The sequence below is a fragment of the Protopterus annectens genome, chromosome 8.part1 (assembly GCF_019279795.1).
Source record: "Protopterus annectens isolate FY-2018-M chromosome 8.part1, PAN1.0, whole genome shotgun sequence".
NCBI lineage: Eukaryota > Metazoa > Chordata > Ceratodontiformes > Protopteridae > Protopterus > Protopterus annectens.
In genome coordinates, this window is record NC_056742.1 from 497,483,651 (window position 1) to 497,511,038 (window position 27,388).

The 27,388-nt window shown below is 42.0% G+C and overlaps 1 protein-coding gene across 1 annotated transcript in view; it reads left to right on the forward strand.

Annotated features, from left to right (window-relative positions):
• LOC122810419 (B-cadherin-like) overlaps positions 1 to 27,388 on the forward strand; it is a 766,834-nt gene that overhangs the window by 433,940 nt on the left and 305,506 nt on the right. The window contains exon 8 of the mRNA XM_044082031.1: positions 9,754 to 9,882. Coding sequence (XP_043937966.1) covers positions 9,754 to 9,882 — 129 coding nt within the window. The remainder of the gene's footprint in view (positions 1 to 9,753; positions 9,883 to 27,388) is intronic.

Below are 27,388 nucleotides of genomic sequence, written 5' to 3' on the forward strand. Positions count from 1 at the left end.
GTAAGGAAGTAAGGAAGTAAGGAAAGTAAGGAAGTAAGGAAAGTAAGGAAGTAAGGAAAGTAAGGAAAGTAAGAAAAGTAAGGAAAGTAAGGAAGTAAGGAAAGTAAGGAAGTAAGAAAGTAAGGAAAGTAAGGAAAGTAAGGAAGTAAGGAAAGTAAGGAAGTAAGGAAATAAGGAAAGTAAGGAAGTAAGGAAAGTAATGAAGTAAGGAAGTAAGAAAAGTAAGGAAGTAAGGAAAGTAAGAAAAGTAAGGAAAGTAAGGAAGTAAGGAAAGTAAGGAAAATAAGGAAAGTAAGGAAGTAAGGAAAGTAAGGAAGTAAGGAAAGTGGAATTAGAGAGAGAACAGCAGTAAAGAGAAAATGGGGGGTGAGTAGGGGAAGGGGAACATCATGAACATGTGTGTATTAAATCATCATTACATCCAAATAAAATTGCACATATATATATTTTCCACAAATTTGACATTTTCTGTCACTGGATATTAATCACCCTGAATTCCCTTTAATGGCGAAGTTGAAATGACCCAGACAGTTTCAATGTGGAACTGCATGCTAAGTCCTTAATGGTTGAAAGGCAGTCATGTGTAGTTTGTACATACGTTTTTATTACAAGCTGACTATTTCAGATATTGCTGCCTATATGTAAACAACAAATGCAGGCTTGTATAGGCAATTTAGTGTGGTATTCTGAAAAATTCCTTTAAATACAGTTTAAGTAACTAAAGGATTATTATATGGCTTTGACAGTTACAACAAAGCATATTATTTGTTTTTGAGGTAATAACTTTGAGATAGCACCTAAGCTTGAAGAAATCATTTACAATGTCTGTCTGTATGCTTTTTGCTTTTTTGCCTAATGTGAGTAGGTTGTACTCAAGAGCAAGTGTTATATTTAAGTTCAGATCCAAGTTTATTAACATGCAGACCTAGCCGTAAGCACAAATACTGACAACAAAACATCAAACACACAAGTAATGACAAACATAGATGAACTCAAGTCTAAAACAATTTTTAAATGGGGAAAACAAGACAAGTGTAGCTGTAAAATGTTGAAATGCATTAAAGGGCCATTGAAATGCATGACAAAAATATGGCAAAATCTGCAGACTGATTTCAAAACGTATAGGATAGGTTATATAATGCCGATCTTTGCATAGCACGTAAGGCCACTCACCATGGTTGCTAGTATCCCATGGACTTGTTTTCCAAGTTGTGAAAACAAAAAAGCACTGAATGTAAATATGATCCCTGTGGATTAACCACGGTTATATTTGCTGATAGAACAATAATTTCTAGACATATTAAGTGTTAGCATCTGTAGTTAGTAAACCATACCATAGATCTTTACATAAAGCATAGGCTATACACCTGTTTGAGCAGGTGTGCATAGTGCACCAAGTCAAAAGGTCCGCATAGGGGGTACTTTTAAGCAGTCTTGTATCTGTTTAGTATCAACAACACTAACGAGCTAACGAGAGCAGTGGTTATACTGTGGGCCCATCTATATCAATGTCGCGATTAACTTAGTAAGCTATTTGTACTGAGCAAACATTTGGTCACAAACATTTAACACTTTGTCTACTAGCGATACTTTAGGTAATGGTTTAAAGTTATGTGTTTTGTAAGCATTTGTGCTTTTAAAGAATGCAGTAATTAAAGTTATTGTGCAGTCTGATGGAACAGTTCCTGAAGGCAGCAACAAATTAAACATATGACCAAGAAGTTTAAATACATAAGACAGTCTTGCTACTAAGATCATGATAATGCAGATTTTGTAAGAGTTTTAGTATTGTTATGATTGTTGTTGGTTTGTGTTTGTGTATTTGTGGAGCAGTCAGAGCTCTTCAGTGTATCTTAGGTGGTGTTAGAAAGGTATATGCACACTGAGTGGCCCTGCTTGGATTTAGTGGCACTTGCTTGTAAAAACATAATTTCTGAGCAGCAAGTGTTTAGATCACATGGTAGAACTACTTGTTTTATATGAAGATTAGTTATTTTTTTACAGATTTGATTGCTGTTTTGTTATGTTGGAGAATTACTAATAATAATTGTTCTTAAATGATATATTGCTTCCAAGTCGGACCACACTTTGTCTTCTACTTACAGTAGCCATTTAATCTGGAGTGTAAGCTGGGCACTTTTGTTCCATAACTCTTATTTATTTATTTATTTATTTATTTATTTAAATTTGTTGACCGGGAGTGTCCGACTGGACGTGGGTCCATTTTCAGCGGAGGCCTGGGGAGAAAAGCTCCACAGTAAAATAGACAGTAGTTACATTGGATTACATAGTGATTAACAATTTAACATAGAAATTACTTACAACATATTTACAGATGAAGAACATAGTATATCAGTAGACAACTAGAATCTTTATCTGTGAAGTACATAACTGGCATTAACAAATGTAACAATGAGAAGTTCCTGCTGTATAATAAGTACTAGGCTTATGAGCATCTGAGCTTGCTATCATCAAGGTAGTTAGTGGAGGTGAAAGAAAGGTAGTAGTTGGATGGGGTGGATGATATTAGAGTGGGAGTTGCAAGGGCATAGCCAGCATGTTTTTAGGTGCGCTTTTAATAAAGTTTTGAAGTTGGTGCATGATGGTACGGAGGTAATTGTGGGTGGGAGTGAGTTCCATAATTTGGCTATGGCACAAGAGAATAGTGCTTCATCAGCAGAGTTATTGGCTTTAGTGATCTGCAAGTGATTTTTGTTGCTGGATCTTAGTGGTCTGGTGGTGCGATAGGGTTGGAGTAGATTCTGGAGGACATTTAGTGGATGGTTTACTAGTTTGTGGGCGAGTGAGAGTTGATACCACTGAAGGAGGTGAGGGAGTTCAAGCCAGCCCAGTTCAGCAAGTGAGAGACAGTGGTGACTATGGTAGGATGCCCCTGTGGCGAATTTGGCGATTTTGTTGTAGCAGGTCTCTAGCTTGTTTAGATCACATTGCCTTAGGTTGGTATATACTGGAGAGGCATAAAGTAGGGTGGAGATAAGGTGGGAATTTGCTATTGAAATCTTTGCTGCTTTGGTGAGAAATTGTTTATTTCTGTATAATGCTCCAAGTTTTTTGTGGACTTTTTTTATGGTCATGGATATGTGAATGTCAAATTTTAGTTTATTGTCTATTTCCACTCCTAGCAATTTGGTGTGTTCAGTTGGGTATATAGTGGTGTTGTCTTTTGCTGTGATGTTAAAGTGAGAGTTGTTTTGAGTATGTTTGGTGGGTTGGAAGATGAGTAGTTTAGTTTTGTTTGGGTTGAGTATTAATTGGGCATCGGATAACCATGTTTCAACAGAGGAAAATGCTTCCTGTGTGACTTTTTGCAGTTTGGGTAGGGACTGGGCTGAGCAGATGATGGTTGAGTCATCTGCGTATTGGATGAGTGTGCCATGTTTGGTGGTAGAGGCTAGATTATTGGTGTAAACAGAGAAAAGTAGGGGTCCAAGGATGGATCCTTGGGAAACCCCTGTGGAGACAGGTAGTTGGGGAGATATGTCATTCTGACATACAATGGATTGTTGGAGGTCAGACAGGTAACTCTGAAACCAGTTGGTGACTGATTGTGAGAAGGATAGGTTATTGAGGACAGAGATAAGTTGTTTGTGTGGGACCATGTCAAATGCTTTAGATAGGTCTAGGAAAGTAGCAGAGGAGAGATAGCCATTGTTTTTATGCTGAAGGATAGTGTTAGTAAAGGAGAGTAAGGTAGTGGTGGTGCTATGGTTTGGTCGGAAACCATGCTGAGTACTGGAAAGCAGGTTGTTAGTAAGGGGGTAGTGTGAGACCTGAGAGTGTATGCATCTCTCTAGTATTTTGGAGAGTGGAGAGAGAATAGCTATGGGCCGGTAATTGGTTAGTTCTGCAGAGGGTCCGCCTTTGTGGAGGGGAATTATATGTGAGACTTTCCACAATGTGGGAACGTAACTTTCTGACAGAGATCGGTTAATCAAGATGGATACTGGGTAGGCCAGGGCATCAGCTGCAATTTGTAGGTATTCACTTGGGAGGTTGTCTGCTGCTAATTTGGTGGGTTTAAGTTTAGTTAAGAGTTTTTTTATGTTGGAGGTAGGTACAGGAGAAAAAGAGAAGGCAGTGGGGAGATTAGTAGTTGAAGGTGTGGGTTGGAGGGTAGGGGGGTTGTGTTGTTTAGCTAGTGATGGTATGGTTTGGGTGAAGTGTGTGTTGAATGAGGTAGCAATATTTTCTGATGAGTGAGGGATGTTAGGAGGAGGGGTACTGACTTTACCTGGGTGGAGGATGGAGTTTATGGAGGACCAGAATTGTTTGGGGCTGTGTTGGGAGGAGTCTAGGGCAGACTGGTAGTATTGGAATTTGTCCTGTTTTATTAGCTTTTTGACTCTATTGCATAGTTCTAGGAATTTCTGTCTAGCTGAGGGGGTCTTGGTTTTGCGCCAGTGCTCCCAGGCTTTATCCCTGTTTTTCATTTCTGACTTAGTGGTTTTCTGTAGCCATGGGGAGGGTTGTGCTTTGGTTCTGGAAAATCTTATGGGGACATGGTAATTAAGGATGTTCAGGAAGGTAGTATTAAAAAATTCAACTGCGTCATCTAGACTGAGGTACTTTAGAGCATGCCAGTTACATTCTTTGAGGGATGAGATGAATGTGAGTGGGTTAAAGATTATTTTTTTACATATTTGATGATAGATGACAGGTTTAGCTTGGTACAGGTATTTTTTGAGTAGGAATGTTGGGGAGTGATCACTGAGGCTCTCTGATAAGCAGCCTGTTATATATGACTGGGGGTTCTTACTGACTAGTATCCACTCCAGGGTAGTGTGCTTGCTGGAGTTTTTATTTATCCTTGTTGGTGACTGGACTAGTTGGGTGAAGCCATGAAGGTGTACATGATGGGTTGGATTGTTGCCAGAACAGGATTGCCAGTCAATATTGAAATCACCTAAGATGATAGTTTCTTGGGGGAGATGGTGGGTAGACCAGCTGAGGAAGTTTTCTAGTGGAGGGATGTTTTGGCCAGGTGGGAAGTAGCATCCAATTATGTTGATGGTTTTGTTTTGATTAATTTTGAGGTTGGTATATATTATTTCTTCATTGCCTATTTGTGGAGCTGATGACTTTGAGATCTGGATGTTTAGATGCTGTTTAAATATTATAACTACACCACCTCCTTTTTTGTTTAGCCGGTCTACTCTTAGTATGCCGTAACCTGTAGGGAGTATTTGCTCACTGGTAATGTGAGGTTTTAGCCAGGTTTCTGTCAGGATGACAATATCTGGGGAGTACAAGTCTATGGTGGCATGGAGTTCATGGACTTTGTTGGATATACTTCTAATATTTAGGCTTAGTAGAAGGAAGTCACTTGGCTTTCTATTGGCTGTAATATGGGATAAGTTGAGGTTTCTAGTCTGATTATGAGGATTGGGGTTGGAGATGGTAGGGTCAGGGTTGGGGTGGATGTCTCCACTTAGGGCTAGTTTTGATATGCATGAGATTATTAGTTTTCTCAGTTTTTGAATGTGTTTGTTTATAACGGAAACTTTATGATTGTGCTCTGTGGGTAATAGGTATGGTGGGATGGTTACTATGTTAAGTTGTAGGGATGCTTTATGTTTGAGTAATATCATTGGTAGAATATGTGGGGGGTGCATAGGGATGGTTCTTGAGCTGGTGAAAGGGGAGCTGAGTATGGGTGAGACATGAGTGGTGGTGTGAGTAGTAGTACAGTGGTAGTGGTTAAGTGGGGGAATGATGGAGCTTTGGTAGGATGTAAGATATGCAAGGAGAGTGCATGCAGTGAGCAAAGGAAAGGTATGCTTGTACATGTCAGTTGAGGAGGTGTGAAAGTAGAGGGAATATGAATGAGGTAGTGTTGGGTTAGCGCTGTGGTTGGCTGTTGGAAAGATGGGAGGGGTATGAGTGCAATAAAAGTGATTATTGCAATAAGGGGTTTGAGTGCAATAACTCTTCTTTGGGTTTTGGAAAAATAAGAATATTGAGATTGAAGAAAGTTGTGTGGAACCAATGGTGTGTATCACTGACATCAGTCATGGCACAACATGGGTGTCACTCTACTCTGGCTAAACTGTGGTGAATGATAGATTCTTTAAAACTTAGAAATGACCTACATGTAATGTGGTTTGGTGGATCTCTGACTGTTGCGACGGACCATCGAGTAATCGCCGAGCATTGCTCACTCATCATGCTGAATTGCATGTTACATACTATTGACATTGTATTACAAATGCTTTTCCACTACCTTTCAGACCTAACTGTATGTCTCAGGTCTGTATCTTAAACGTAATAAAACAAAATCTGTGCTGTCCTCACAAAAATCCTGTTCTGGCCATACTTTACTTCATGACTCTCATCCAGACTCAGGCTAAACAAGCACTTGGTATTGTCTTACTTGACCTTTTGCTAGTTGAGTGAGTTGAAACTGCAAGCTTCTAGCATTCATCTTTGACAACCAGCTTAAATTCAACATACATGTACATAATAGTGGTATCAGGACCAACAGAAAGCATGATAAGCTCTACAGAGCTAAACATTTCTTAGTGATTCTACTCATCATTCGGCTATATAGTCAGACTTTTTCTCATTGTTTCTATACCCTAATAATCTTTACAGGATTACAACCAGCACCCCTATTAGAAATTGAAGCAAGCATATAACAAAACCGTTTCTTTAGTTGCAGGTCATCGCAATAGGACTCAGCATCGTTCCTCTTTATACAATTTGTTTTGGCTTGAATTTGGCCACCATCTCGCCCAAATCTAGATACATTTCATGCGTGAACCAGTTTAGAGTCATTATTATTCTCTTGACTAACATTACTACAAGGACACTAACCTCATGAGATAACAAAACATCTCTGCTGCCATATCCAAAAACAACTACAATGACTCTAGATGTTCTATTAAAAATTATATGATTGTTTCACACCTCTCCAGTGTTAACAAATATGTTTAAAAAAGCTCTAAATGTCATTTGAGTTTAACTAGATGAACAGTTACACATTACCTTAAATCAGGTTTCCTTTTCTTTTCCCTAACATATGAGTATGGGCAGGTTTATAACATTTAAACAAATATACAAAAAAGTCTTCGATGATGTTAGTGTATTTCTGTTTCTCTTTAATTTTCCCCACAGCCTTCTTCATTACATTCTCTAGGTCTTACCGTGCTTGCTTTCAGGGTGTATTTAGTTTGTATAGTTTGTGTTGCACTATGTTCAACTCTGTGTCCTTTGCCTTATATTTTACGTCACTGTAATTTGTTTTATTGTACTATTTGATATTATTTATTGAAATGGTCTGCAACACCATTAAAGATCTCCACTGGTCACCAGTTACTGACACAGCTTCTTATCTGTCAAACTGTTTTCGCTTTAAAATCGTAAAACTTGGCTACTGCCCCCACTAAAAACAAATTACCATTCAAGGAATAATCCTACTGTCGAAGAGGCAGTCAGGTGAGCAATAGCACCGTTATTATACCTCCTTCAAAAGATTCATAGGAGGAAAACATTGTCACAACTAGGCCCTGCCTCGTGGAATAGTCTGTCCTCTGAAATGAAGGAAATATCCACCATAAAAGACTTTAAAAATGTTTTAAAAAATCAGCCAATTAATGCAGATTCAACATAATCAACTAGCTTTAGGTGCCTTAGGGACACTGCAAAACTGTCTCACTAAACTGGCAACAGTGAAAAGTTGCATCTGCATTATAAACTGTAACTTTCTGTCTGTTTATTTACTTAATAGCTGTGCCTAACTGTATATACACCATTTGCTTAATCTCCACACCCACAGTTACTTCACAGTGTTTGTACATCTGTGTAACACTGTTCCGTTTTCTGTTAAATTGTTCTATAATTTGTTTGGTTCTGATAAGTGTATATTTACTCTGTACTATGGAGACTGGGTCATGGCTGAAAAGGGTCAGTAGCCCACCCCACCTAACCAGTCAACAAATAATAAAGTAATTAATTAATTAATTTAAATAAATAAATAAATAAAACATTCACATTTACTATGGAGCTAGGCTGTGTGATCACAGACCAAGCATGATGAATGTCATTTTGAATTAAACACAGTGTTTAAATGCCGTTAAAACTCCTATACCAAAAATGAATTTTCATTGAGAACAATGCATCTCACATTGTGCAGATGTACTGCCTAATCATTAGCTCTGAGATGACTGCATCTTGAATAAAATGCAATTATTGTCTTACACTGAGATCTGTTACTAAATTTGTGTTACAGTCCAGTTGTGCAGTAAGTACACAATTGTTCATGTCATAAACTTATTACCGCCTTGTGTTGTGTTACTTCACATTATTACCGCTTTGTGTTGTGTTACTTCACATTATTACCGCTTTGTGTTGTGTTACTTCACATTATTACCGCTTTGTGTTGTGTTACTTCACATTATTACCGCCTTGTGTTGTGTTACTTCACATTATTACTGCTTTGTGTTGTGTTACTTCACATTATTACCGCTTTGTGTTGTGTTACTTCACATTATTACCGCTTTGTGTTGTGTTACTTCACATTATTACCGCTTTGTGTTGTGTTACTTCACATTATTACCGATTTGTGTTGTGTTACTTCACATTATTACCGCTTTGTGTTGTGTTACTTCACATTATTACCGCTTTGTGTTGTGTTACTTCACATTATTACCTCTTTGTGTTGTGTTACTTCACAGAAAAAGACAATAGGTTTGCTTCACTGGCAGCCAACTTTTTGCCATTCCTAGTTTTAAGCAGCAGCCCCAAAGATAAGATACAATTTAAAAACATAACTCTTGTTATTTTAGCAACATAGACACGTACTAAACTAGCTGCCTTTCTAGGTCATTTTTAAGCCTATCTAAATTTCCTCTCAAAAGTGAGTATCAAACCCCATGCCTTGCATCTCTCAGGTAAACACCTTAATCATTATGCGAAATCCTAACCCATTTTGTGTTAGGCATATATTTCCTAACATTTGTGCTAGTTTATTTATGTATGTATGCTCTTCAGTCAGTTGTTGTTAGCTTGGATCATTAAGGGCTTGATGTAAGACATATGCTCCATGCATGCTCCTTACGCAGTTGTTCTTAGATCGCTAATGGTTGATGTATGACATGTAATCTGTTCATGCTCCTCATGCAGTTGTTCTTAGCTTAGATCGCTAAGGACTTGATGTATCATGTGTGATCCGTGCGTGGTCCTCAGCATACCTCTCAACCTTTCAGCACAGGATATCTGGACGCAGGCTAAATTAAATGGGACTCAAAGGCCCAAAAGTAGGGAAAGATTTTAAATATTGGTTTTATAAACATATAAAGTTGCTAGATTAACAGGATTTGTGTTAGCATGCATTTTCTGAAGGATTTGAAGTCTGAAACTCAATCCTTTGTCACTATTTAGTGACTTCAGTACTCAGTGATGTTCCAGAAAACCACAAATTTTATGAGGAAAAGACCAAAAATATATGAATCAAAATTGTAGTCATTCTATGAAAATCTGGACAGTTGAGAGGTATGCAGTCCTCAGACAATGGTTCTCAGCTCAGATCGCTAAGGGCTTGATATAAGATAGGTGATTCATGTGTGCTCCTTAGCATAGCTCATTGAGGCCTTGATATGTGACGCGTGTGATTAATTCTTTCTGAGCACAGCTTACTCATTCCTCTTGGCATTTGTAAAATCAGGCATTAAATGTTTTGTGAAAAGTTCATTTTTACTTAATAAAAATAAAACTGTTTGTCTTTTCTTTCTGCAGGGTGTTCAGACATACACCCTTATCCTCCAGGTTGCTGACATGGGTGGAAATGGTCTCACTAACACAGCGACCGCCATTATCTCTGTCACTGATACGAATGATAACGCACCCCAGTTCGATTCATCTAGAGTAAGTGCACCTTATCTTCATGTTGGTTCTTAATATCAAGCAGTTGTTTGTATAATTCTGTTTTTGCTTTGAAAAAGAACTTTTAGATTTATGGATTCAAGATTGTTACTAGCTTTACCAGAAAGGCTCATCCAGACTCTGCTACACTTTGCTGTGAAGGAAAGGTTAGTTTGCTGTTATTTTTTGTATTTCTGTATTGCCTTTCTATATTTTGAATACTGTAGTTTGTTTTCTTTACCTTGTGTTTTGCTTGCATTCTGTTTAACAGCATATTAAAACTTCAAAAGAGACCACAGCTCTCTCTGTTCTGAGTCAGGCAGAATTTTTCCCCTCCTTCCCACCCATTTAAGTTGTCTTGTTAAATACCACTGTCTTTCTAGTTGCCCGCCTCTTATGTTAATCTGACCATATATCTCATTTCTCTCTACTTTCACTGGCTTATGTGAGTAATCACAAAACCATCACTTTTGAAATCCCACCCTTCAATTATTTAAATTTATTGGCCATCCTACAGTATTTCATAGTACCAAAATACAAAAGTAACCACCCCTTTCAGTCCATCTTGCTGTTTTAAAAATAGTAACTCTCCACTAAACCTTAACTTTTTAAACAGGTAAAACTCAAGTTACCTACTTTCATATCTAACTTCTCTAGTGCACACTGCAGAGTGCATTCTTTTCAATCTTACCTTTAAGCATCCCTGTTACTAGCACTTTCTCTAATACCTAAAAGATCATCTCTACTTGACTCCAAGTAGACTTTTCTCTATCTGTTAAACCTAGCACTTGCTCCTACAGTACTTATTACCTTGATACGGCACTCTTATAGATAGCACCCCAAAAAGGCAAACCCCATTTCTCGGTCACTCCGTCCCCGAATCTCTTTTAAAGTTTTTTTGTCTAGTCCTTCTAGCATGTCGAGGAATCAGTTGCTAGTGTCCTCTCCTGCTCAGCTGGTGAACCTGGGAATATTGAGGCAATGTTACAATTGCCTCATGTACCTGAACAACCCTCTCCTCCTCCCACAAAACACAAATACATGCGAGAGATGCAACTATACGGCCAAACTGGAGGCTGAGCTCTCTCAACATAGGACTGGCAAGACCAGTCAGGAGGAGAAGGTTACCACACACACTATAGACCCAGTCTCACATAGTACCATCACAACCTCAAATCATACACATAAACACACAAAGACATACTCGGGCTCTGATCAAAATCTACCAAAACAGCAGAGGCCACCAAAGCAGACACCCAAACAACCACCACCTCAGAACACAACACCTGCAACACATAGACCTCACAGTCAGAGTGTCAAACAGTCACAGCCCTTAAGGCCAAACACAATGCCAGACACACTAGTCATTGGTGACTCCATAGTCAGACACACTGACATCCCGCTCACCAGACTGAGTAAGGAGAAGGTCACAGTAAGCTGCCTGTCGGGCGCTAGAATCCGCCACATAACGCAAGCACTCAGGTCTCTCAACAGCAGGTACAAATATGACTCAGTCATTGTCCACACTGGTGTAAACGACCTGAGACGTACCTCCTTGGACTACATGAAATGAGACATTGAGGAGCTCTCTGATTATGTAGCCCAGGCAGGTATGACCCTGACCTTGAGCAGTATCCTACCTTCACCAAGAATGATGCCACAATACAGAGATAAGATGATCAGCTTTAACAATTGACTTAAACTCTGGTGTCATTCAAAGGGGATCCAATGTCTGTCTGCCTGGGATGACATGCTGGACAAGCCACGCTGCTTATGAGGGACGGCTTGCACCTGTCACCCTGGGATTCGGATATTGGCAAAGGCTCTTGCCACCCCATAGTGCCTTTTTAGGCAAGGCTCAAATTCTAAACCTACCACCCTAGAACACAAAAAGGAAAAAACTAAGGGTAATGCTGCTCAATGCCAGAAGTCTAAATCTCAAAATGCACGCACTCGAGGCCCTTCTCAGTATGGAGAACATTGATGTCTGTGCAGTGACAGAAACCTGGTTCAAGGCTCCTGAGAGCACCCCAGCACTATCAGGTTTTACCTCTTATCATGCGTTCCGCCCCAAAATCCGGACAATACCAAGAAAGGAGGGGGTATCCATATTCATCAAAGACACCCACACCTCAAGACTGGTGGCAACGACGATGCATCGGAGACCATCCAGGTGCAATTAACCATAGGCAAGACTGCTCTGCAAATTGTAGCATGTTACAGGCCACCCTCACAAACTCAGGAACCTCACATGGCCTTCCTGAAAACACTAGAGGGGATAAATGTATCACCAAACACCATCATACTAGGTGACTTCAATTACCCTAATATAGACTGGGAACACTACTCAAGCCCAAACACCCTAGCCCAAAAGTTCCTGGAATTCATAAACTCAAATGCCATGGAACAACTAGTCACCATCCCACAAGAGGAGAAAACATACTTGATCTCATCATCACGAACATGGGAGCACAATGTTCAACACCGAAGTATACCCCTCACTGGTGAGATCAGATCACAAACTAATCTCGCTGGAGGTCCTCATCCCACCCCCACCTGAAATAAAAAGACCACAGTAAAGAACTTCTCAAAGCCGACTTCACACTTCTAAAGACTAGTGTGGTCTCCTTTAAGGCCCCGAGCCGGAAAACAGTACTCAAGCCGCTGAATCACTTACAAATGCCTTCTACCAGCACCTGCAGGACTGCATGGATAAGGCAATCCCAAGCAAAACAAAGACTCTTTGTACCAAAGGCAAGCGTCCACTCTGGTGGACCCCAGCCATAAACAAACTCTACAACAAAAGGAGGAAGCTACTACAAGATAGAGCAAAATCCTTAAAAGGTAAGACACCCTTGATCACTATAAGTAAAAAAACTAAGAGCTCTCATAAAATCATCCAAAGCAAATTTTGAGAGAAAAATAGCTAAAGACTCAAAAGACAATCATAAGGCCTTCTTTAGCTATGTTAGAAACCTGGGAGGAAACTCCCAGATATGCTCAGAACTAGTTCAAAATGATGTGAAGATTACTGATCCTACAGACATTGCCAACATACTGGCTGACAGGTTCAGTGCAAACTCCCCCCCCCAAAAGGAGAGATATCTATACCAAGCGATTGCAGCCCCCCAAACATCTCCAACGCCCAAGTGAGAACTGCTCTCTCCAAAGCAAAAACACAGCATCCATGGGACCTGATGGTGTCCCCGGCTGTGTGCTCCACGAACTCAACGAGGAATTAAACCCACAGCTAGGACAGCTGTTTAATCATAGTCTTACCTCTGGATACGTACCCAGGAGTGGCGCACTGCAACTGTGGTCCCACTTCACAAAGGCGGTGCCTCCACCGACCCTGGAAATTACCGGCCCATTAGCTTGACAAGCCTTATCTGCAAAGCCATGGAGAGGATCATAATGGACCTCATAAATAAAGACATAGGGAATTTGCAGACTTTGGATCCATCCCAGTTTGGCTTTGTCAAAGGCAGATCATGCCTTCTAAACTTGGTTGACTTTTGAAACAGTCACCAAAGCCATTGATGAGGAAAGGCAGTCCATACAGCCTACCTCGATCTGGCGAAGGCCTTTGATACAATACCCCACTCGGGTATCATTGAAAAACTCATCAGCTTAAATGTTAACCCATACATCACAAGATGGGTTGCAAACTGGCTGAGTGACAGAACCCACAGGGTCAGAGTTGCTGGCGCCATGTCAGACTCAAAGCCTGTCACAAGTGGTGTACCACAGGGCTCAGTCCTGGGCCCACTCTTGTTTGGCATCTACTTTTCCAAGTACAAGCAAACACAGGAGGGTTATGGCTGACAAAGTTTGCAGATGACTGCAAACTGGGCCATAGTAGAAAACACATCTGACACAGATATCCTTCAGAAGGGTCTCACAGAAGCGGATAACTGGTGCCAGAGCCATGGCCTAAAGTTAAATGCCAAAAATGCATAGTCATACCCTTCGGGAAAAACAAGGTTACCCCTAGCTACCAAATAGGTGGCAATCCACTGAGTACAGAAGAAGTTATCAGGGACCTGGGGACCCAGGTTGATAGTAGTCTGTCATTCGACACCCATGTAGCTAAAGTAGTTAGGAAGACCTTCTACATTGCCCACCTTATCATGAAGGGATTCTCATCTAGATCAAGGGAGGTCATAGTCTCCCTATACTCATCACTCATCAGACCAATGATTGAGTACAATGCCCCATTCGGAATGTATCTGACCCGACACTTGCAGCAGCTGGAGAGGCCACAAAAGTTCCTCACCAAAAGGATAAAGGGTCTCAAACATCTGTCCTATGCTGCCCAACTGAAAGAACTCCAGCTCTATTCAGTCGCCACGCTTGCTCAGAGGTGACCTTTGCCTAACATACAAGGCCATGTCAAACCCAGATTTGATGAATATGCTTCACCTCAAAAATCTAGATCCGTCAGAGCCACAAGGGCGGAGACTTAAACCTCGACACGGCTATTAATAGGGCGTGCTGGAGGGATAGATTCATCACCCAAAGACTCCCTATGCTGTGGAATAAAATCCCGGTATATGTGAGGCAGAGCACCTCGCTGGCCTTGTTCAAGAGAAATCTTGACCAATGGATGGGAGATCGCAGATATACCCCAGGGATTACCTCAGTGTCACTGCTCAACAGAGGCACAGCAAAATAATGGGTATAGTTCCCCATACTAAAGGGGTGGCGTAAGCCACAAAACTATGGGCTAGGCTTGTAAATGCCCTCGGGCAGATAGCCTAGTATGAACCTATGAACCTATGAACCTATGACGGGGGGGGGGGACTTTCTAAGCCTAGCTAAGTTTTCCTGAAAGAATAATAGGTAGGTACTTGGCTATTAGCCCTAGGGCCCATACAAGCCTAGCCAAAAAATTTACCCTGGCTTTCACCACCCGAGAAAATTATTTTCCTGTGCCCCTGTCGAGCAGAGCCACAGAAGTGATCCTATGACGTCCTGGATCCAAATAGGCCATTGAGGACCAGACATTTATAAGGGACACGGGTGCCAGGCCCAGTGTAAATGTCCTGTTCTCCATCCACTAGTCTAGGTTGCTTTTAAACTGGGTCATAGAAGAATTCAGCTTCACATGAATTAGAAGCTTGTTCCACAGGTAGGGTAGTCTCTGAGATACCTATCTGTCTCTCTAGCATGTTCTGTTCAAGTCACAGACAAAATTCAGGTCCTTAGACCTTGCATATCTGGTGCTCATTGACTTATGAATATGTAGGAGATTCATAAGTGCAGGGTTTGTGGATGCCTTGTAAATCAGACATAGATCACCCCTCAGCAGTCTAGGGGCGACTGACTAGAGGGAAAGGGCTTTAAGGTGGTCTGCATAAGGCAGGTTTGTTACTTTGTATTCTTTTTGTAAGGAACCTCTGAGATTGCTCTAGTTGCTGCATATACGTGGTCAGATACATACTGTACCAAAGGCAGTATTATGCTCTATGATTGGTCTGATAAGGGTGGAATACAGTGTGATAACGGCCTCTTTGGACCTAGATGCCATGCCCTTAATTGTAAACTGCACAACTTAAAAGGATTTCCTCACCACTGTGGCCATGCGGTAGTCAAAAGTAAGGCTGCTGTCTACTGCATACTCAGATTCCTCTCCACTGGGTTGACTCTTAGGGGAGTATTATCAACATGGTAATTAGCCTAGATGTTTGACTTCCCAAAGGGTACAATTATTAATTTCTTAGCATTGAGTTTAAGGCCATGGCTTTGTCAGCATTTGTTACTCAGAGATAGACCTTCTCAAAGAATGCTAATGTCTGCAGGAGAATCAAAGGTAGCTTCGAGCTTGCAATCATCTGCAAACGTAGTCAGTCATAAACCTTCAGCATTTGCTTCCATTTCAGAGAAATAGATACAAAAAGGAGCTGGTCCAGTACCAAGTCTTGGGGACTCCACTAATAACTGGCCTCTTGGTGGAGGTGGCTTCACCTATCTTGACCTCCTGGGTCCTATCAGTGAGCCATTTGACTATACAGTGGGTGATAAAAAGGTTTATATCTAAATTAGTGAGCTTGCCTATAATGCCTGAGTGGGGTGTTCTATCAAAAGGCCTTGGCCAGGTTGAGGTAAGCTGTGTGGACAGTCTTACCTTCATCCAATGCTTTGGCGACCCCCTCAAACAAGTCCTCCAGGTTTAGTAGACATGCCTTCCTTTAACAAAGCCAAATTGTGATGGGTCCAGTGTTTGCAGGTTACTTGTGTCCTCATTTATCATGTCCATAATGTCCTTTTAACAAAGCCGAGCTGTAATGGGTCCAGTGTTTGCAGGTTACCTATGTCCTCATTTATCATGTCCATGATGATTCTTTCTATGGCCTTATATATGGGGCTGATAATACTTATGGGTCTGCAGTTACCAGGATCAGTGGTTGGACCTACTTTGTCCAGGGGAATGGTTGTAGCCATTTTCCATTTCTTGGGTACAACACCTGACTGCAGGCTCCAGTTGAACAGTGATTTAAGTGATCAGAGAGGTCATGTTTCATACTATTTATTAAACATCACAGAATGTTATCATGGCCCATTGATGCAGTGTTTTTGGTCTTGGAATGTGTACTGATGACTTGTTCCCTAGTAATGGTTGTTGGGGATTGTGGTATGTGGTATTTCCTTTGGACTATTTTTTGGGGGGGGGGGTTGACCTGAGCCTGTCACCTAAAAGGTTGGCAATGGCCTCCGGTTCAGTGTGGGTGATGCCATTTACAATACTTTCTGCGCATTGTTGTGTATTTCTCCTGAGGTTATGGTTATAGCTGTAGAAGGCTTTGTGGTTGTCCTTTGCCTGAGAAACTATTTTTCTCTTCAAATTTAGCTTTTGAAGAATTAATTAACCCTCTTAGCTGTCTGCTTAGATTGGTCAGGGGGCATTTAATATGTATGTCTTTTTCCTCCTATGCTTGGCCAAAATTGTATTTCTTTTGTTGCACAGCTCATTGGTATTGTGATTCCACCAGGTTGGCTTGCCTTTTGAGTTTTTCTTATTCTTAATATGAGTGGGCACAGCTCGCTCTATGCAGCTATCAGTATGGTTGTACAGAGATTTTGTAAATAGGTCAGCATATGCTATGGTGTTTATTGGGTTTGGGGGTGCTTGGAATTTAGCTAAGCTGTTGCTTAATAGAGAGAGATTAGTCTTGGAATAATTTCTAAATGTTTTTTGGTTTTAATGTATCCCCAGATTTAATTTTTATTTCAAATGATACTGCCTTGCGGTCATATCTAATGAGCAAGGACATTACACTGGGTGAGGAACATTGGCCTCTCATGCTCAGGAGTACAAGGTGAAGGATGTTTGTACCTCTGGTAGGAGAATGGACCAACTGTTCCAGGAGGTTGGTATTAGCAAAGTTTAGGAATCGCTTTTATTTATTTTTATTTATTTATTTATTGTCATTTGTTAACCGCGTTAGTCCAACTGAGACAGGGGCCCATTTTCAGTGGAGACCCGAGGAGAAAAGCTCCAGTGGTGTAGGATTCACAATCTATAGAGGGGCAGTTGCGATCCCCTATGAATATCACATTGGGTTTAATGATGAGGGACTCCAGTACATTGAGATGGGTAGTATGGGTTTCCTGAGACATGGAGGGGGGCCTATATATTGCAAGGATGTCATACAACACCCTGTTTATGGTGAGTTGCACATGTATGAGTTCCAGTGGGTCATAAATTTTAACTAGATTGGATGTGTGGTTGCTTTTAATGTAAACTGAGACTTCTCCACCTTTAGTTCCCTCCTATGCAGTAGCTGGTTTAAAGGTGTGAAAGTCATTATAACCTTGCATTGCTGGCGTACTCTCAGCAACTTTAAGTCATGTCTCCATTACTACACAGATATCTGCACTCTTCATAGAAAGGAAGGCTTGCAGGGAGTAGAGCTCCTTGTTAAGATTTTTAGCACTGAACAGTACAACTTTCAGATAGTTCTTCATAGGTTCAGTTAAGTCGGTAGGTTTATAAGTTTGGCATTGCCCAAGAAAGGTACTATGTGAGCGGAAAAGGTCTTTGCCAATATCTGAAAGCCTAGAGGAGATACGTGCAGACCATCCCTGGCGAAGCAGCATGGTCTGTGAACCCTGACCTCCCAGGACATCAAATATTGTAGCCCTGTGGATTGGCACCAGAAGCTAAGCCAGTTGTTAAAATCAATCATTTTCTACTGGTAACTTGGTATCATCCTTGGAGAAGGTGGTATGCTCCCCAGTGCTAGGCTCATACCTGTTGGTAACTTGGTATCATCCTTGGAGAAGGTGGTATGCTCCCCAGTGCTAGGCTCATACCTGTTGGTAACTTGGTATCATCCTTGGAGAAGGTGGTATGCTCCCCAGTGCTAGGCTCATACCTGTTCTTAAATTGGTATCATCCTTGGAGAAGGTGGTATGCTCCCCAGTGCTAGGCTCATACCTGTTGGTAAATTGGTATCATCCTTGGAGAAGGTGGTATGCTCCCCAGTGCTAGGCTCATACCTGTTGGTAAATTGGTATCATCCTTGGAGAAGGTGGTATGCTCCCCAGTGCTAGGCTCATACCTGTTGGTAAATTGGTATCATCCTTGGAGAAGGTGGTATGCTCCCCAGTGCTAGGCTCATACCTGTTGGTAACTTGGTATCATCCTTGGAGAAGGTGGTATGCTCCCCAGTGCTAGGCTCATACCTGTTGGTAACTTGGTATCATCCTTGGAGAAAGTGGTATGCTCCCCAGTGCTAGGCTCATGCCTGTTGGTAACTTGGTATCATCCTTGGAGGAGGTGGTATGCTCCCCAGTGCTAGGCTCATACCTCCCTGAGACACATAATCAGCAAGCTCGATCATATCCTGCTTCTTATAGTCAAGGGAGGTATGTCTAAGGTCATTAACACCCACCTGAGCTATGACAGAGTCATACTGGAAACTGTGGTTCAATGACACGAGTGCCTATATGACTTGATGGATCCTAGCCCCAGAAAGACAGTTAACAGTAACTCTTTCCTTACTCAGTCTGGTGAGGGTACATTGATGTGCCTCAATATAGAATCACCAATGACCGGGAAATTTGGCTGTGTGCTGGTTTGCCTTAAGGGCTTAGCAGTAGAGGTATTGGATACAGTATTACTATGTGTAGCTGTGGGTGTTGTTTCAATGGAGTGTTTATGTGATGGCTGATGGCCCTTTCTTTGATTTTACTGTGCAGGAGGTCTAAGTGCCCCAACATAAGTAGTTTTATGAGTAGGGTATTTACCCTGTGCAGTAGGCATGGTGCAAGTGTTACTGACAACCTCTATAGGATTACTTTTGGTTGTATGAGTGTTTTGCCTTCAGCATTAAAGTGTATTTATACCCCTTGCATACTTTATCTGTTTTATTAAGAATAAATGGGTTGTCATAGGTTCATAGGTTCATAGGTTCATAGGTTCGTACTAGGCTATCTGCCCTAAGGCATTTATAAGCCTAGCCAGAGTGTATGTGGCTTACGCCACCCCTTAGGATGAGAATACTATGCCCTTTTAGGGTTTAGTTTACTATGCCTCTGTCTAGTAGTGACACAGAGATGACCCCCCCCGGGGTAAACCTACGATCTCCCATCCACTTGTCGAGATTTCTCTTGAATAGAGTCAGTGAGGAGCTCTGCCTAACATGGACTGGAATTCTGTTCCAGAGTGTAGGGAGCCTCTGGGTTATGAATCTGTCCCTCCAGCATGTCCTATTTATTTCTGTGTTGAGGTTTAAGTCACTTGTTCTCGTGGCTCTGATGGATTTGGATTTTCTGAGGTGGAGCATGTCCATTAATTCAGGATTGGACATGGCCTTGTACGTCAGGCACAGATCACAGATCAGGTATGCGACTGAATAGAGCTGGAGTTTTTTCAGTCGGGCAGCATATGACATATGTTTAAGACCCTTTATCCTCTTGGTGAGGAACTTTTGGGGTCTTTCCAACTGCTGCAGGTGTCGGGTGAGATACATCCCAAATGGGGCATTGTACTCAATCATGGGCCTGATAAGAGAAGAGTACAGGGGCACAATGACCTCTCTTGATCTAGATGTGAAACCCTTCATGATAAGGTGGGCAATATAGAAGGTCTTCCTAACCACTTTGGCAATGTGAGCGTCAAATGAGAGGTTACTGTCAACCTGGGTCCCTAGGTCCCTGATTACCTCTTCCGTACTTAATGGATTACCGCCTATGTGGTAATTTGTCGGTACCTTGTTTTTCCCAAAGGGTATGACTATACATTTTTTGGCGTTCAGCTTAAGGCCATGGCTCTGGCACCAGTTATCCGTTTCTATGAGGCCTCTCTGAAGGATGTTTGTGTCTGCTAGAGTATCAATTATGGTGCCCAGTTTGCAATCATCTGCGAACTTTGTCAGCCACAATCCTCCTATGTTTGCCTGTACCTCGAAAAATAAATGCCGAACAAGAGGGGTCCCAGGACTGAGCCCTGTGGGACACCGCTTGTGACTGGCTTAGAGTCTGACATAGCTCCAGCAACTCTGACCCTGTGGGTTCTGTCCTTGAGCCAGTTTGCAACCCATCTTGTGACACATGGGTTTACATTTAAGCTGGTGAGTTTGTCTATGATGCCCGAGTGGGGTATTGTGTCAAAGGCTTTTGCAAGGTCAAGGTAGGCTGTGTGAACTGCCTTACCCTCATCAATGGCCTTAGTGACTGTTTCAAAAGTCAACCAAGTTCAAAAGGCAGGATCTGCCCTTGACAAAGCCAAATTGGGTAGGATCCAATGTCTGTAGGTCCCCAATGTCTTTGTTTATGAGTTCCATAATGATCCTCTCCATAGCTTTGCAGACCAGGCTCGTCAAGCTTATGGGGCGGTAATTTCCAGGGTCCGTAGAAGCACCACCTTTGTGAAGTGGGACCACTGTTGCCATACGCCACTCTTTGGGTACGTATCCTGTAGTAAGGCTAAGATTAAACAGCAGCCTTATGTGTGGGTTTAGTTCCTCTTGGAGTTCATGAAGCACACAGCCCGGGACACCATTCGGTCCCATTGATGCTGTGTTTTTAGCTTTAGAGAGGGCGGCTCTCACCTGGGCATCTGAGATGTTAGGGAGGCTACACTCTGCTGGGATAGTTATTTCTCCTTTTGGCGGGGGGGGGAGAAATTTGCACTGAACCTGTCTGCCGGAATGTTGGCAATGTCAGTGGGTTCAGTGTATTTTGTGTCATTTTGGACTAACTCTGAGCATATCTGGGAGTTTCCACACAGGTTTCTAACATAGCTAAAGAAGGCCTTGTGATTGTCTTTTGTGTCTTTTGTGATTTTTCTCTCAAAGTTGGCCTTGGATGATTTTATGAGTGATCGTAGTTTTTTGCTAGTACTGATCAGAGACGCCTTCCCTTTTAGGGATTTTGCTCTGTCATGTAGTAGCTTCCTCCTCCTGTTGTAAAGTTTGTTTATGGCTGGGGTCCACCAGACCGGGCACCTGCCTTTGGGGGAATGGGTCTTGATTTTATTTGGGATTGCATGATCCATGCATTCTTGAAGGTGCCCATAGAAGGCATTTGCAAAGGATTCAGCAGTGTGGGTTGTGGTTTCCACTGGCCCAGGGGCCTTGAAGGATACCACTTCAGTCTTAAGAAGTGTGAAGTTTGCTTTTGAGAAGTTCTTCACTGTGGTCTTTTGTGCAGGGGTGGGGGATGTGGATTTCCAGTGAGATTAATTTATGGTCTGATCTTACCAAAGAGGGATATACTTCCGGTGTGGAGCATTTTGTCCCCATGTTTGTGATGATCAGGTCTAGTATATTGTCTCCTCTTGTGGGAATGGTGACTAGTTGTTCCATTGCATTTGAGTTTATGAATTCTAGGAACTTTTGGGCTAGGGTGTTGGGGCTTGAGTAATGTTCCCAGTCTATGTTTGGGTAGTTGAAGTCTCCCAAAATGATGGTATTTGGAGAGACATTCATACTCTCCAGTGTCTTCAGGAAGGCTGTGTGGGGTTCCTGAGTTTGAGAGGGTGGTCTGTAGCATGCTACAAACTGTAAGGCCTATGGTTAGTTGCACCTGGATAGTCTCCGATGCTTTGTGCATTGCCACTAACCTGGAGGTGTGGGTATCTTTGATGAAAATGGATACCCCCCCTCCTTTTGTGGTTCGGTCCAAGTTTTGGGGCTGGAAAGCATGATATGAGGTAAAACCTGATAGTGCTGGGGTGCTCTCAGGAGCCTTCAACCAGGTTTCAGTCACCGCACAGACATCGATGTTCTCCATACTGAGGAGGGCTTCAAGGGCATGCATCTTGAGGTTTAGACTTCTGGCATTGAGCAGCATTACCCTTAGTTTTTTCCACTTGTGTTTTCTAGGGAGGTAGGTTTGTCATTTGAGCCTTGCCTAAAAAAGGCACTATGGAGGTGGCAAGTGTCAACGTACATGAGGCAATTACTCCAGTATCTCAGAACACCCATCTCAACTAGACTGGTCACAGAGAGAGTTGGAAAGTGCATATCCATGGCTACTAGGTAGGAGTGCATGAAAGTTAAACACTGAATAGGTCAATAAAACAAGGAACTTGATGAGCAACGATCAGCTATATGCAAACTAGATGATCTAGTAGTAAAAAAAAGCCTGTCTAGACAGTAATGCCACAAGAGTGTAGACCACAAACCTTCCTAATGTAAAATAACTGGTTTGGAGCCCAAGTGCTTAAACCAGAACAAAGGACACTTAGAATAGCAGACACATTAAGCCTTCAACCAGCAGTTTCCAAGTCAGAAGTGTGTAGGCTATCCTCTCCTACCACAAAAGCACAGACCTCAAACCTTCCTAATTTAAAATAGCTGGTTTTTAGCCCAAGTGCTTAAATCAGAATAAAGACACTTAGAATAACAGGCAAGCCATAACCAGCAATTCCCAGCTCAGAAGCATGTAGGCCACATTCTCCTGCCACAAGAGTCTAGAACACAGCCCTCCCAAAGTAAAATAACTGGTTGGGAGCCCAACTGCTTAAACCAGAACTAAGACACTTTCAGAATAACAGACACAATGAACCTTCAACCATCAATTCCCAGTTTAAGAGTGAGTAGGCTATCCTCTCCTGCCACAAAAGTTAGGACCACAAAACTTCCTAATGTAAAATAACTGTTTTTTACCCCAAGTGCTTAAACCAGAACAAAGACACTTACAACAGGCACAATAAGCCTTCACCAGTGATTCCCAGCTCAGGAGGGTGGCAGCTACCCTCTCATTCCACAAGAGTGTATATCACAAATGTTCTTAATGTAAAATAACTGGACTGGAGCCCTAGTGCTTAAGCCAGAACAAAGACACGTTTTAGAATAGCAGACACAATAAGCCTTTAACCAGCAATTCCCAACTAAGAAGAGGGTTAAACTACCTCTCCTGCCACAAGAGTGTAGACCACAAATCTTTATAAGATAACTACTTTGATGCTCAAGTGCTTCATTCAAAATCAAGAGGCTTAGAATAACAGTTACAATGTAACCAAGTTGCTAGCAAGCAGTAATAAATGCAACTGAACATTTTAAGGATGTAGCAAAAAGCTAAATAAAGTAGAAAGAAGTACAAATACAGTAAAAGCAGCTGAATAAAGTGCATTTTAAGTAAGTGGGAAGGGAGGAAACAGAAGATAATTCAAGTATAAGATAGTAAGGGGGGGCCTTCCCAGCTGATCCCTCAGTGCTCAGTAGAATGAGTTGTTGAGATGGGACTGGGAGAAGCGTCTAAAATCAGATTTATAGTAGGGGTGGGCAACTTAAAAGCAACCAAGTTTAAAAGCACAACAACAATGAGGATGGGTGGGAAAAGGCTCTTGCTGCCCCCATAGTGCCTTTTTAGGTAAGGCTCAAAATTCAAACCCACCTCCATAGACAGCACAAGCAAAAAAATGAGAAAATGAGAGTTATGCTACTCAACGCCAGGAGTTGAAATCTCAAAATGCATGCGCTCGAAGCACTCCTAAGTATGGAGAACATCAACATCTGTGCAGTAACTGAAACCTGGTTCAAGGCTCCAGAGAGCACTCCAGCACTACTGGGCTATAACTCATACCACACATTTTGGCCACAGAACACGGACCGAAACACAAAAGGAGGGGGTGTATCCATATTCATCAAGGATACCCATACCTCCAGGTTAGTGGCGCAGCATGATACCTCTGAGAGCATCCACGTGCAGCTAACATCGGGAAAATCTGCAATGAAATTGTGGCTTGCTACAGATTACACTCCATGACCCAGGACCACCACTCCGCCTTTCTGGAGACACTGGAAAACATGAAAGTCCTACCAAACACCCTGATATTGGGCAATTACAATTACCCTACCATTAACTGGGAAAACTACTTGAGTACAAACTCCAAGCTCAGCACTTCCAGGAATTTATAAACTCAAATGCCCTGGATGAGCTGGTAAACTCCCCTATCAGAGGCCACAATATATTGTACCTGGTCATCACCAACATGGGCGATAGGTGTTCTGTACCGGAGGTCAACCTGTCACTGGTTAGATCAGACCATAAACTAATCACCCTGGATGTCCACACCCCACCACCACCCCCAACTAAGGAAACCACAGTGAAAAACTTTTCTAAAGCAAACTTCACTTTACTTAAGGCAGAGGTAGTACGTTTCACAGCCCCCACACTAAACGATAACACTGCCCAAGATGCAGAATCCTTTACAACTGTGCTCTATGAGCACCTACAAGGATGCATGGATCGTGCCATCCCTAGCAAAACCAAGATTCACTCCTCTAAGAGAAGAAAACAGTCTGGTGGACCCCTGCCATAAACAGGTTTTACAACAAAAGGAGGAATCTAGTTCAGAAAAAAAGCAAATCCCAAGAAGGAAAGACATCCCTGATCAGTATCAGTAAGAAACTAAGGTCCCTCATAAAATCATCCAAGGCTAACTTTGAAAGAAAAATAGCCAAGGATTCAAAATATAACCACAAAGCCTTCTTTAGCTATGTTAAGGATCTAAGTGGTAACTCACAGATATGCTCTGAGCTAGTGCAAAATAGCACAAAATATACTGAACCTTCTGATATTGCCAACATCCTGGCAGATAGATTCAGTGCAAATTTCACCTCCCTCTCACTTTCAAAAGGGCCCGCAACAATACCAGAAAAGTGTAGTGTCCCCGAAATCACAGAAGCACAGGTGAAAACAGCTCTTTCAAAAGCCAAAAACACAGCATCAATAGGGCAGGAAGGTGTCCCAGGTTGCGTCTTGCACGAACTACAGAACGAACTAACCCCCCACCTAAACATGCTGTTCAACCTCAGCCTCTCCACAGGCTATGTGCCCATAGAATGGAGCACAGCAATGGTTATTCTGCTCCACAAAGGAGTGGCCACAACTGACCCTGGTAACTATCACCCCATAAGCCTGACTAGACTGGAATGCAAGGCTATGGAGCGCATCATCGTGGAACTCATTAATAAAGACATTGGGAACCTCCAAACACTTTACCTGACCCAGTTTTGCATTGTTAAGGGCAGATCACGCCTACTAAACCTGGTTGACTTCTTCGAGACAGTTACCAAGGCCATAGACGAGGGAAAGGTGGTTCACACAGCCTACCTTGATCTCGCCAAGGCGTTCAACACCATTCCTCACTTGGGTATTGTAGAAAAACTCACCAGCCTGAACATAAACTCCTACGTCACAAGATTGGTTGCCAACTGGCTTACAGACAGAACTCTCATGGTAAGAATAGCAGGCTCCAGGTCCGACTCTAAACCAGTCACAAGTGGTGTCCCACAAGGCTCGGTTCTGGAACCCCTACTGTTCTGCATATACTTCTCTGAAGTACAGGCAAACACAGGAAGACTATGGTATATCAAGTTTGCCAATGACTGCAAACTGGGAGCCATAACTGATTCTCCGGCTGACACGGACATCCTTCAAAATGGCCTTACTGAGACAGACACCTGGTGTCAAAATCATGGCCTCAAGCTAAATGCCAAAAAAATGCATAGTTATCCCATTTGAGAAAAACAAAACACCCACGAATTACCACATAGGTGGCAGCCCCCTTAATACAGAAGAGGTAATAAGAGATCTGGGGACCCAGGGTAGATAGTAATCTCTCCTTTGACAATCATATTGCCAATGTAGTTAGGAAATCCTTCTATGAGGCCCATATAATTACTAAGGGGTTCACATCTAGAATTAAAGTGGTTATAGTGCCCCTCTACTCGTCACTCATCAGACCCATCATAGAGTACAATACCCCATTTGGGATGTACCTCACAAGACACTTCCAACAGCTGGAAAGACCACAAAAGCACCTCACCAAGAGGATTACTGGCCTGAAGGATATGTCCTATGCAGCCCGACTGAAAAAACTCCGGCTGTACTCAGTGACATATCACTTACTCAGAGGTGATCTCTGCCTGACTTACAAAGCCATGTCCAACTCAGAATTGATGGACATGCTCCACCTAGAGAAATTCAAGTCACTGCAAGCCACGCACTCTAGTGAGCTAAACCTCGCCACAACAATAAATAAAACATGCTGGAGGGATAAATTCCTGTCACAGAGACTCCCCATGCTTTGAAACAAAATCCAAATTACATCAGGCAGAGCCCCTCACTAACACTCTTCAAGAGAAGCCTTGACGAGTGGATGGGTAACAGAAAATACACCCCTGGGATCACATCATTGGCTCTGCTTTACAGAGGCTCAGTTAATTAATCAATGGGGTGGCGAAAGTCGACACACTCTGGCAAGGCTTATAAATGCCCTCGGGCAGATAGCCTAGCACCTACCTATGAACCTAAAAATCAAATGCAGACAGAGATCTGCTGTAGTCAGGTGAGAATAGCAAGTCAAAGAAGCACTACAGTTAACTTAAGATGCCACTAAATATTTGTAGTTAAATGAAGAAGGCTATTTCTCAGCTCCTCCCACTTATTATCTGGATGTTATTCATTGTCTGCAAAATAATTCTTTACTAACTGACCCTAGCCAAGACCTCTTAAAACTCCAAAAAGAACAAAAAAGTTAAAAAAAATTCAGTATATAAAAAAAAGAAAAAAAATTAGAAGTAACCAAACCTTAAATGAATAACTTCAATCAAAATCAAAAGCAGAGAGAGAAGAGCACATTAGATAGCGTTCAGTGCTACTGCTTCAAAACAAGTGTGGCTGAATAATACGTCAGCCGTGCTAGGCCAGAAAGTATTTCTTACCATTCAAAGGGGAGCAAAATGTCTATAGCATGAGCAAAATCCTATTTCTTACAGAACACAACGTTAATGAAAAAGTTCCATCTGCTTTAACAGGTAGGCATGTCTTATTCTGCAAAGGGCATTATGAGGTGTGTGCTTATTATAATGTGCCTTCACTCTGCTAACCCCTTCTCATGTTGTCATTGATAGCATGAACAAGGAAGGAAGCACAGTGCTTTGGCTAATACTGTAACACCATTTAGCATGACAGCCAAACAAAACTACCAACTGTGCAACTGATTACTTCTTGTCTCCTGCATCTTCATTACTGCTGGGTTAAAGGGAGG